General features: G+C 41.1%; 1 protein-coding gene across 1 annotated transcript; it reads right to left on the minus strand.

The window, feature by feature from the left end:
• Window positions 1–294: 294 nt before the first annotated feature.
• On the minus strand, window positions 295–10,063 carry ndufa4a (NDUFA4 mitochondrial complex associated a). Its single transcript, XM_061981322.1, has 4 exons — window positions 9,904–10,063; window positions 3,323–3,411; window positions 964–1,024; window positions 295–568 (listed from the first exon to the last, which is right to left on the minus strand). The coding sequence occupies exons 1-4, from the start codon at window positions 9,943–9,945 to the stop codon at window positions 512–514; spliced, it is 249 nt and encodes an 82-aa protein (XP_061837306.1). The 5' UTR covers window positions 9,946–10,063; the 3' UTR covers window positions 295–511.
• Between the last annotated feature and the right edge of the window lie 3,064 nt (window positions 10,064–13,127).

The following is a 13,127-nucleotide window of genomic DNA, read 5'->3' on the forward strand; positions in this document are numbered from 1 at the left end:
ATATTCTAAAAGACGAAACGCTCCACCGGTTTCCTTTTTCCTCGCTGAAGTGTTGCTTTTCAAAAACAGCTCAATGTTTGCGGGCTGTTTGGTGACGTCACTGCAGGGCCACCAGGGGGCGCCCTGCGTGCGGCTGCGACCGGGACAGAAAGTGTCCACAAGATTCCGGAATGCTGCCAAGACTCCAGTGGCACAAAGGTGAGCAGGATGAAGGTGAAATGAGGTAAAAAGGTTCAGCGTGGCAAAGCAAATAAAAAGTGAAGCAGGCTGGATGAGGACAATAAAACAAACCGGTTCTTTTCTCTGTAAACAGGAGAAAAGACTCCTTTCACTTTATTGACAGCCATCCAAAAACGGAAGAGGAGAAACAAAAGGTTTTAAAGAGGGGATGCAATGAGCAAACTGTGTGAAACATTGTGCGGGGTTTCGCCTCTGCAACCCTCAGAATCCCAGAAGAAGTCCAAAGAGATCAGCCAATCAGTGTGCTTTGGGTCCGGCAGACGGGACAGGTTTAGAAGTCAGGGCCTTCCTTCTTCAGTTTGCTGTAGTCCATGTTCACGGCATAGAACTGAAGAGGACAATGGAGAAGAAAAGCTTGTGACGAATCGCTAGGCGCAGAAACACTGAAGTCGCGATCCGGTGCTGTTGGAGGCGGTACCACGCAACTACAAACGTATGTGCGAATAAAGGGTGGAGGATTCTTGGAACCTCTACCAAACTGTAAGGTGTCATCCGGTCCTATGCCACACCTCCATGACATTTAGTGGATTCAGTCCAATAGTTTTGTTTTTTATCTTGGCAACAGAATATTACCCCTTTCCTTGCATGTAGGTAACTCATTTTAATTATTACCTCTGCAGACACTTTGACTTAGGATCCAAGGCCATTCGACTAATCCAACTGCAACTTTACCTTTGAGTGGTTTTGGCAAAGATCTCTACGACAGCACCTTTAAAAACGTACCTTGTACTGATCAGTGGGGGCCATCTTGTTCCAGGGCTCGGGGTTATTCTTGCGATCCCAGCTGCCAAGAAGCAGAAAGTACAATTGAACTGCAACATACAAACTGGGCTGTCGCTATATATTATTTTAGTCATCGAGTAATCTATCGATTAGTTTATTTATCCATCCATCCATCCATTTTCTACCGCTTATTCCCTTCGGGGTCGCGGGGGGCGCTGGAGCCTATCTCAGCTACAATCGGGCGGAAGGCGGGGTACACCCTGGACAAGTCGCCACCTCATCACAGGGCCAACACAGATAGACAGACAACATTCACACTGACATTCACACACTAGGGCCAATTTAGTGTTGCCAATCAACCTATCCCCAGGTGCATGTCTTTGGAGGTGGGAGGAAGCCGGAGTACCCGGAGGGAACCCACGCAGTCACGGGGAGAACATGCAAACTCCACACAGAAAGATCCCGAGGCTGGGATTGAACTCACGACTACTCAGGACCTTCGTATTGTGAGGCAGACGCACTAACCCCTCTTCCACCGTGCTGCCATTTTAGGGAAAATTGTTCAAATAAACTATTGTTCTACTTGCAATAACCTTTTTTTCCCAAATAAATGCACATCAACATTGAAATTGTACTTTTAAATGGGTCATATGATTTTTTTTTGACATATTAAACACTTCCTTGTGGTCAACATAACATGTAATGGTGCTTCAGTCGAAATTTTGCAAAGATTATGTTTAACAGACTATCTTCAAGTCACTTTTTTGACTGTTTATGAATCTTATTTACATTACGTGCCACAGTCCTCCTCTTGACACGCCCCCTTTGACTGCGTCTCCACCCCGTCTGCTATGTTGTAGTTTTTAGCGCTTCCATATGGAGTTTACTGACAGATATAAGTTTTGTACCAGAAATGGTAACGGCGGAGGATGCATGTGAATGTGCAAACTAGGGCTGGGCGATATATCGATACACTCGATATATCGCGGGTTTGTCTCTGTGCGATATAAAAAATGACTATATCGTGATATTCGAGTATACGTTCTCACGCAGTTGCTTTTAGCTGCGGGCATTACACTACAGGCTCTTCTCACTCTTTGTTGTCTCTCCTTCTCACAGAGACGTAAAACAAGCGCACCTTCTTACATACGTCAGATACGTATACACCCTCGCGGAGCAGAGAGGTATGGGTAACGTTAGCTGTGGTGCGAGTGGTAATACGAGAGAAAGAAGGTGCGAATCTGGTAACAAATGAAGGAAGAATTAATTCCCAAGAAAAACAGCCCGGGGTCTATCGTCTGGCGGTGGTTTGGCTTCAAGCGGGAAGATGTCGAACAGACAACCGTAATTTGTCAAGTGTGGGGCAAAAGCGTTGCTACAAAAAGTAGCATTACTGCTAATATGTAGCATCATTTGAAAAGGCACCTGCTAGAGAATGAAGAGTGGTTGAAACTCCGCATGTCAACATCTCCGTTCGGTGCCACACCAACAAAATGCAGAGGCAACCTTTTCCACATCAACACCGTATGAAAAAAATAGTCAACAACAGAAGGAGATAACGTCCGCAGGAACCTACCACATAGCGAAGGATATACACTATTTGATTTCCTATTATGCAGCTCATTTTTATTTGACACTTATTGAAATATATTGTGTGCAATCATGCACAAAAGTGCACTTTATTTGTTTTAAACTATTGTAGTGGCGTTCTGTACAAAAAGTGCACTTTAATTTAGTGTTGTTTTGATATGTCATCTTAGTGACATCATGCACAAAAGTGCACTCATAGCTTGTTTTAAAATGTCTCTGACAATCTTGCACTTTCTGTTTTAAAATGACATGAATGTTTGTGCCACTGCTTAGTAACTTAAATAAATACAGTTTTGCTAAATTGACTTAGTTGGGATTTCCCTCTCTGCATGAAAGTTTAAAATGAGCATATGTTAATGCAGTATGAACAAGAATGTTTTAATGTAGAAACATAGAATCATCATACTGGTGTGATTATATGCATCAAGTGTTCATTCCAGGCTAAGGCAAAATATCGACATATATATATCCTGTATCGTGACATGGCCTAAAAATATCGAGATATTAAAAAAAGGCCATATCGCCCAGCCCTAGTGCGAACCAGTCTGCCCCACCACAAGAGGATAGAGAACAAGAAGGAACTCATCGACCGATATGTTTCTTTCCAGGGCTGGTACAGATTATTAGTAGTCTAGGAGGACGATTAGGAACCAATATTTCATTTACCGATATTCATTTGCCATAAAAGTTAGCTACACATAAGTAGTATACGTTAGTAAGCAGCCGGACAAGGCTATAATGTTCTGGTTGTTACGCTGAGCATCCTTACCAGACATCTGGGTTCCTCATGCCCAGACGAGCAAGATACAGCAAGGACATGCCCGTGCCGCCGGCAATGAAGAACAAGAGTGGAATCAGCTGCAGGGATCAAGAGGAGAAACGGTTTTCATTGAACATTCAAACCGCTGACACTTGGTTTACTGCATCGACTATTGCCCGCAAATGTAACATTTAATATAGCTCTGCCCATATATGTGACATGTGACTAAGGCTGCACGATTAATCCACATCAAATCTACATTGAAATTTTAATTATTGCGATTACGTTACCACAAAAGTCGAAGGTATTTTTTTTCACCGCCGTCACCGACATTTAAGTGACAGACATGTTCGCCAATCAGAATTGATGAGCCTCGTGTCATTTGCCTGCTGGTTAATCAAAAGTGTTTACAGGGAACATAAAGTTTGTATGCATTGCAGTGGAGACAATCAGTACGCTAATAACGAACACCACTTGCACTTTGGAAAAAGTTTTCATGGTGAGTACTAGGCCTGAGTCAATAGTCAATAAGTCAGTTAATCGAACGATAAATTAATGATGTCGAAATTGATGAATTGCTATATCAATGAGTGTTTGGTTTTTCTGTCTCAGCGCGTTTATTTAACAATAGAATTAACTGAACGCAGTGAGCCCTCTTTTCAGTCATCCACAATCTTTGTCACAGCGGGCGGAGAGTGGCACAAACAGGACTGACAGACATTGCCTCCTTATTTGTGACTCACTAGAGAGAAGTTCTGCAAAGTAACAAAAAACAAGAGGAGAAAATATGATTACAAAGCAAAATGCTCCATTGTGGGAATATTTCAACTCCAACCCTGATGGCTAACATGAGCCAATTGACACGGACGAGCGAGCAAGAACGCCGTGATGGAAACAAATAAAAAGGTCAAGGTATCATAAGATTAAACATACAATCTATTAAATAGCCAACATTTTAAGAATTAATCAAAAGAGACATTTCTACACATTGAGTCTATTAGAGTGCTAAAACTACCAAGTCAAAATACCAGTGTGCAGCTTTTTAAACATCACAAAATTCTTATTTTCTTTTTGAGGAAGGTAGATTTTGCTAATTGTTGTTGGTTTTTATTGCTGTTATTTTAACTGGTTCTTTTTAAATACATACACAAGGTTAATTGTTTTTTCTGGCACTTTGCCTTTTTCTTTCTTTTAAATGGACAAAATGTTATTACGGTAGTCATTTACATTTTTGGTTACAGCATAAATAGACCCATTAAATATGTGTACGCTTTATTATTTGATTAGTCGACTAATCGACTATCAAAATAATCGTTAGTTGCAGCCCAATTACAGAGTTGAGTCCTTTTAATTTTTTTGTTTATTTATACAGGATAACTAACAGATAGTTGTTGTCCGTTTATAGTACAATGGTAAACAATTCTGCAGTAATGAGAAATAAGTGTATACTCTTTTAAATGGTTACTTACATTATATTACATATGATGATTACATTAGTGCTTAATTTGGTCACAAAATATGGCTGATAATGAATGGTTTATCAGCAATAATTTGTGGGACAATATATAAAACCTTGCCGTATTATTTGTATTGTTATTTCTTCATCTTAAGGTCATGATGTAAACAAAAGCTTTGAGTGTCTGCATAAAGCCTCGTCGTTTTGAAAGTAAATGGTTGCATATTATTCTGTGAGAAAACATGTTAATTGACAGTCTAAAAGTAACATGTATTCCTTCACTCGCTATTTTCTCAGTTTTATGAATGTATAAATATAAAATATATAAATTGCAAATCGAATCGCAAATTTGTACAGATGTACACGTGACCATAAGTCTGATCAACAAGTATCCCTACAACAACTTTCAAATTATTGATTTGGGAGGAGATCAGAGATTGGCTGAGAAACAAGGGTGTGGAGATGTCCCCATTCTCTATAGTAAGTTAAAGTACCAATGATTGTCACACACACACTATGTGTGGTGAAATGTGTCCTCTGCATTTGACCCATCCCCTTGTTCACCCCCTGGGAGGTGAGGGGAGCAGTGGGCAGCAGCGGTGCCACGCCCGGGAATCATTTTTGGTGATTTAACCCCCAATTCCAACCCTTGATGCTGAGTGCCAAGCAGGGAGGTAATGGGTCCCATTTTTATAGTCTTTGGTATGACTCGGCCGGGGTTTGAACTCACAACCGACTGATCTCAGGGCGGACACTCTAGGCCAGTGGTTCTCAAATGGGGGTACGCGTACCCCTAGGGGTACTTGAAGGTATGCCAAGGGGTACGTGAGATTTTTTTTAAATATTCTAAAAATAGCAACAATTCAAAAATCCTTCGTAAATATAAATAAAAACCTATCTTTTTTTCCAAATAGTTCAAGAAAGACCACTGCAAATGAGCAATATTTTGCACTGTTATACAATTTAATAAATCATAAACTGTTGACATAGTGCTGTATTTTACTTCTTTATCTCTTTTTTTCCAACCAAAAATGCTTTGCTCTGATTAGGGGGTACTTGAATTTTAAAAAAATTCACAGGGGGTACATCACTGAAAAAAGGTTGAGAACCACTGCTCTCGGCCACTGAGTAGCCTATAGAAGAGATCAAATTTGGTATTTTTATAAAAACATAGAAATGTTTGTCAACATTATTATTTATGAAAGTAACGCCTACATTAAATAGCCCCCCTTTTTTAGACCAGTTGATCTGTCGTTTCTTTTCTTTTCTCCTCTGCTCCCCCCTCTCCCTTGTGGAGGGGGGGACACACAGGTCCGGTGGCCATGGATGAAGTGCTGGCTGTCCAGAGTCGGGACCCGGGGTGGACATCTCTGCTCTGCTGACCCGTCTCCGCTCGGGATGGTTTCCTGCTGGCCCCACTATGGACTGGACTCTCACTATTATGTTGGATTCACTATGGACTGGACTCTCACAATATTATGTCAGACCCACTCGACATCTATTGCTTTCGGTCTCCGGGGGGTGGGGGTTACCCACATATGCGGTCCTCTCCAAGGTTTCTCATAGTCATTCACATCGACGTCCCACTGGGGTGAGTTTTTCCTTGCCCTTATGTGGGCTCTGTACCGAGGATGTCGTTGTGGCTTGTGCAGCCCTTTGAGACACTTGTGATTTAGGGCTATATAAATAAACATTGATTGATTGATTTTCTAATTGGCTTAATGGTTAACAATTATCAATCAAATGTTGGAGGATTGATTGATTGATTAAAATATTTTTATGTCAAATATGCATAAAACATTTTTTTTTTTTTTTACATATTTGAAAAGGAGTGAGAAGAAGTTTACACTTATTTAATCCCACCCCTTTTCTTTAAATCATAAATTACTCTGAGCTAGAACTACCTGTTCACTCAATGTACAAACTTAATGAACTTGTATATACATAAATTATAGATGTATACATACATAGCCACACCATTACCACTAGTGATCATGGAAATGGTTTCATGCCACCACATTATGAGGATGATTAAGAGTAAAAAATCCCTTAAATTGATATCTTTGTTAAAAACATTTAAAGTGATTTAGGTAGCCCTGGTCTTTTTTCATATTTTGTATTATTATTAATATTATTATTAACTAATATTTAACTCTCTGTATTTGCTGTTATTTTCTTTCCTTGACATATTTTGCTGATGTCGTGATTTGCAGATTGTTGGTTATGTTGAAAGTGCCTTGACTTTTGTGTGCATTATAAATGTATGTTTGTTGTTCAATTGAAAAAAAAAAGATGTGTTTTTACAATTACACAAAGCGACTCAGTAAAGAATCTGGGTATTATCTTCGACCCAACTCTCTCCTTTGAGTCACACATTAAGAGTGTTACTAAAACGGCCTTCTTTCATCTCCGTAATATCGCTAAAATTCGTTCCATTTTGTCCACTAGCGACGCTGAGATCATTATTCATGCGTTCGTTACGTCTCGTCTCGATTACTGTAACGTATTATTTTCGGGTCTCCCTATGTCTAGCATTAAAAGATTACAGTTGGTACAAAATGCGGCTGCTAGACTTTTGACAAGAACAAGAAAGTTTGATCATATTACGCCTATACTGGCTCACCTGCACTGGCTTCCTGTGCACTTAAGATGCGACTTTAAGGTTTTACTACTTACGTATAAAATACTACACGGTCTAGCTCCAGCCTATCTTACCGATTGTATTGTACCATATGTCCCGGCAAGAAATCTGCGTTCAAAGAACTCCGGCTTATTAGTGATTCCCAGAGCCCAAAAAAAGTCTGCGGGCTGTAGAGCGTTTTCTATTCGGGCTCCAGCACTATGGAATGCCCTCCCGGTAACAATTAGAGATGCTACCTCAGTAGAAACATTTAAGTCCCATCTCAAAACTCATTTGTATACTCTAGCCTTTGAATAGCCCCCCTTTTTTTAGACCAGTTGATCTGCCGTTTCTTTTCTTTTCTCCTCTGCTCCCCCCTATCCCTTGTGGAGGGGAAGACACACAGATCCGGTGGCCATGGATGGGGTGCTGGCTGTCCGGGGTCGGGACCCGGGGTGGACCGCTCGCCTGTATATTGGTTGGGAACATCTCTGCGCTGCTGACCCGTCTCCGCTCGGGATGGTTTCCTGCTGACCCCACTGTGGACTGGACTCTTACTGTTATGCTGGATCCACTATGGACTGGACTCTCACAATATTATGTTAGACCCACTCGACATCCATTGCATTCGGTCTCCCTAGAGGGGGGGGGGGTTACCCACATATGCGGTCCTCTCCAAGGTTTCTCATAGTCATTCACATCGACGTCCCACTGGGGTGAGTTTTTCCTTGCCCTTATGTGGGCTATACCGAGGATGTCGTTGTGGCTTGTGCAGCCCTTTGAGACACTTGTGATTTAGGTCTATATAAATAAACATTGATTGATTGATTGATTGATTGTTTTTTAAATAAATTTAAAAAAATAAAAAACTTTAAAACCATTGTAGCTACTTTTGTCACTGTGGTTATTATGGGAATTGAGTTTGTTCTAAAGTTAAGGAAATCGATTAGTTTGTATGCCATCCATCCATCCATTTTCTACCGCTTATTCCCTTTGGGGTCGCTGGAGCCTATCTCAGCTACAATCATGGAAATGTGTAATATGTTGTGTCACATGTTGATAGGTTTTGACAGTTTTGACGTGCCTGCATAAGCAGCTTGCGTTTGCTATACATGGTGTTTACGTGACGTCACACATCCGGGTTATCCCGGGTCATCCGCCATCTTGGGAGGCAAACAAAACACACCTGGCCTAGTTGACACGCTTCACGATTATTGACAATAGCTTCGAGCAAACACTGGTGAAAGGCGCATAATGGTTATTTCCTGTTGGGTGAATGGATGTACAAATCGACGGGATGGATCAGTGCAGCGAGGATTTTTCAGTATTCCTAAAATTAGACACAACGAAGGAGAACAGACAAGGAAAATCAGCGAGGAGAGACGACGCTTGTGGTTGGCAAGCATCAACAGGAAAGAGGAGCCATCTCAACATTCCAAAATATGTTCTGATCACTTTGTAACAGGTAGGATTACGTCTCAATCTGTTTATTAAACATTTTAGAACGATGTATTGTTTATTTTTTTGTCAATTTGCTATTCTCGAAGCCCTTTATGGGATGGACCACGAAAGCCCCCCCCCTCAGGATATATAGCGCCCATCTCAGCCCAGGTTGCTTGTACACGAAATGAATATATAAATATATATATATAAATATAAGTGGATGGGAGAGGACAGGCTTGGGCAGACTCCCCTTATCCTAAGGAGTCCGACGTGTCCTCGCTAAACACATGGTTTTAATGTACGTTATATATACATACCCTGCCCACTACAAGCACTTTCTCGTTTGCAGTCATGCTTTTAACGTCGCTGACCCATCCGTTAATAAACTGGTTGTACGCCTCCAGAGACTTGAATGCCCTCAATTCCTCCATTGTATAGGCACTGGTGTAATTGACGAGGTAGTTCAAAATGTCTATGTACGTTATGGCCGGGAGGCATTTGTGGTCATACGTGAAACTTTGTTTCGGCAATTCGTACGGGTCAACGCCTATGCATTGTGTCTTCTGGTTGTATCTTTCCAACGTCTGGTTGTCCAAGCCTTCTTTATACTTCTTTTTTGCTGGTTTCTCGGCCATTATGCATACGTTTGTGAACGGGTTCGTATATATGAATTTGCTGATGTTGTACCGGTGCGCTTGCCTTTCAAAATGGCGGATCGCGCGGAGCATCATGGGAAATCAGTCGGGCGTGAAAACTATGTATTGCTAACACGATAACTAGCTACTATTTACAGCCCAGTGTAGCACCTACTTAGCGGTCTTATCACTCGGTGTGCGTCTACACGCTTGACTCCCAAGCATCACCGCACTCAATTGTAACCATTTGAAACGTATAATAAACACATAGTATCATAAACAGTGTGATATAATCATAGTTTAGATCACTTTTCAAGGATCGCTTGGGCGCGTGCAACAGCTAGCAGCTCTGCTAAGATAGCTAACGCCCCACAGTTGCTAAAAAGCCACATTTGGAAAATGTTGTTTTATGTGAATAAAAGTGACGTTTACTTACAGCTGGGTGGGTTTTGAGTTGCTTGCGGATTGTAGCCAGCATTGTGCAGTGTGTGCTCTCCCAATTTGTACACTAAAGTATTAGTCAAGTCTGGACAAAACGCCAAAGGTATTACGCGAGACAGGGCGGAAGTAAATCGAGCTCAAAAGGAAGGCCAGCCAGATTGCCTGACTGAAAGCAGCACAAAAACACGATGTTTTTATCATTATTCGACCATTATAATAATTAATTTCCACTAAACAGTGCATTGGAATTATTCATCAAAATATAACCGTTAAATTGGTATTTCTTTAAGTTTAATTATGTATGCTAATAAGAGTAGGCAAAACTACAAAGCCCGGAATGTCGAATAACATGTTTTTTTCTTAAAAAACAAGATGTCTTTTGCATTTTTTTTTTTCACGTAAAGACGCTACGGTGGTACATTCTTGAATTATTCGCCATAACGGTGTTTTAAATTGTACATTTTCTTTGTCCTGACAGTTGTGTTTGTTATATCTTAATGGAGGTTTGGAAAATAAGGTGTCGAGCGAATACGAGCCATACCACCTTGTGGCAACAGGGGGCGTTGTTTCTTACATTTCTCTCCGCATTTATCCAGTAAAAGGGAAAAACTCATCTGTCAGAAAATTGCTGACTCAAATATATGGAACTTAATTTGTCTTTGTTACATTAAATTAATGTAACACATTTTTTTGCATTCGACTTTTGTGAACTGCATTTTTTTTTACATTATATACAGTAGAGATGCTACCTCAGTAGAAACATTTAAGTCCCATCTCAAAACTCATTTGTATACTCTAGCCTTTGAATAGCCCCCCTTTTTTTAGACCAGTTGATCTGCCGTTTCTTTTCTTTTCTCCTCTGCTCCCCCCTATCCCTTGTGGAGGGGAAGACACACAGATCCGGTGGCCATGGATGGGGTGCTGGCTGTCCGGGGTCGGGACCCGGGGTGGACCGCTCGCCTGTATATCGGTTGGGAACATCTCTGCGCTGCTGACCCGTCTCCGCTCGGGATGGTTTCCTGCTGACCCCACTGTGGACTGGACTCTTACTGTTATGCTGGATCCACTATGGACTGGACTCTCACAATATTATGTTAGACCCACTCGACATCCATTGCATTCGGTCTCCCTAGGGGGGGGGGGGGGGGGGGGTTACCCACATATGCGGTCCTCTCCAAGGTTTCTCATAGTCATTCACATCGACGTCCCACTGGGGTGAGTTTTTCCTTGCCCTTATGTGGGCTATACCGAGGATATCGTTGTGGCTTGTGCAGCCCTTTGAGACACTTGTGATTTAGGGCTATATAAATAAACATTGATTGATTGATTGATTGATATATATGCTGACAATTTCATTAAATCCTAATTTCATTTAACTTTATTTAATTTACCGGAAGTGGGTCTTGAAATTTCAAGCAAAGAATATTTCTGCACTGAATTTCTTTGAGTTTTTATACTGATTTTTTTACTCTGAATTTTAAAACACTGTATTATTTTATACACACATTTTGCTCATGATTTTCTATAGAATAAAAGTCATTTAAATCAATTCAGTGTTAAAAAAAAAAAAAAAAAAAAGAACTTTTGCTATTAAGACAATTTCCATACTGTAGTATTGAGTTTTCAATTTATAACACTGAATTTTTTACACACTGGGTTTTAAAACATAACATTTAAGAAATCAGATTTTTAAACACACAAATGTTGCTCATTTTTATTCACTGAAATGTTCAGCATATTTTGATGTTAAAAATAAAAACACTTTCATAAATTCAGTGTCCAAAAAAAGCTTTCGTAATAAAGACACAAAATAACCTCCATACAAATCCTAAACCTCAGGCTTTGTGGGCGAAAAAAAGGCCCGTTTACATATACAGGTAAAAGCCAGTAAATTAGAATATTTTGAAAAACTTGATTTATTTCAGTAATTGCATTCAAAAGGTGTAACTTGTACATTATATTTATTCATTGCACACAGACTGATGCATTCAAATGTTTATTTCATTTAATTTTGATGATTTGAAGTGGCAACAAATGAAAATCCAAAGTTCCGTGTGTCACAAAATTAGAATATTGTGTAAGGCTAATACAAAAAAGGGATTTTTAGAAATGTTGGCCAACTGAAAAGTATGAAAATGAAAAATATGAGCATGTACAATACTCAATACTTGGTTGGAGCTCCTTTTGCCTCAATTACTGCGTTAATGCGGCGTGGCATGGAGTCGATGAGTTTCTGGCACTGCTCAGGTGTTATGAGAGCCCAGGTTGCTCTGATAGTGGCCTTCAACTCTTCTGCGTTTTTGGGTCTGGCATTCTGCATCTTCCTTTTCACAATACCCCACAGATTTTCTATGGGGCTAAGGTCAGGGGAGTTGGCGGGCCAATTTAGAACAGAAATACCATGGTCCGTAAACCAGGCACGGGTAGATTTTGCGCTGTGTGCAGGCGCCAAGTCCTGTTGGAACTTGAAATCTCCATCTCCATAGAGCAGGTCAGCAGCAGGAAGCATGAAGTGCTCTAAAACTTGCTGGTAGACGGCTGCGTTGACCCTGGATCTCAGGAAACAGAGTGGACCGACACCAGCAGATGACATGGCACCCCAAACCATCACCCAACCATGCAAATTTTGCATTTCCTTTGGAAATCGAGGTCCCAGAGTCTGGAGGAAGACAGGAGAGGCACAGGATCCACGTTGCCTGAAGTCTAGTGTAAAGTTTCCACCATCAGTGATGGTTTGGGGTGCCATGTCATCTGCTGGTGTCGGTCCACCCTGTTTCCTGAGATCCAGGGTCAACGAAGCCGTCTACCAGCAAGTTTTAGAGCACTTCATGCTTCCTGCTGCTGACCTGCTCTATGGAGATGGAGATTTCAAGTTCCAACAGGACTTGGCGCCTGCACACAGCGCAAAATCTACCCGTGCCTGGTTTACGGACCATGGTATTTCTGTTCTAAATTGGCCCGCCAACTCCCCTGACCTTAGCCCCATAGAAAATCTGTGGGGTATTGTGAAAAGGAAGATGCAGAATGCCAGACCCAAAAACGCAGAAGAGTTGAAGGCCACTATCAGAGCAACCTGGGCTCTCATAACACCTGAGCAGTGCCAGAAACTCATCGACTCCATGCCACGCCGCATTAACGCAGTAATTGAGGCAAAAGGAGCTCCAACCAAGTATTGAGTATTGTACATGCTCATATTTTTCATTTTCATACTTTTCAGTT

Source organism: Nerophis lumbriciformis, linkage group LG24 (genome assembly GCF_033978685.3).
Source record: "Nerophis lumbriciformis linkage group LG24, RoL_Nlum_v2.1, whole genome shotgun sequence".
NCBI classification, from domain to species: Eukaryota; Metazoa; Chordata; class Actinopteri; order Syngnathiformes; family Syngnathidae; genus Nerophis; species Nerophis lumbriciformis.

Bases quoted from the DNA above. Each gene is read 5' to 3' on its own strand.
- ndufa4a (XM_061981322.1), bottom strand. From the start codon at position 9,945: ATGCTGGCTACAATCCGCAAGCAACTCAAAACCCACCCAGCT. The intron at 1,025-3,322 runs GTAAGGATGCTC...GCTTCTTGGCAG, and splicing joins ATGAGGAACCCAGATGTCTG to CTGGGATCGCAAGAATAACC. The intron at 569-963 runs GTACGTTTTTAA...TGTCCTCTTCAG, and splicing joins CCCCCACTGATCAGTACAAG to TTCTATGCCGTGAACATGGA.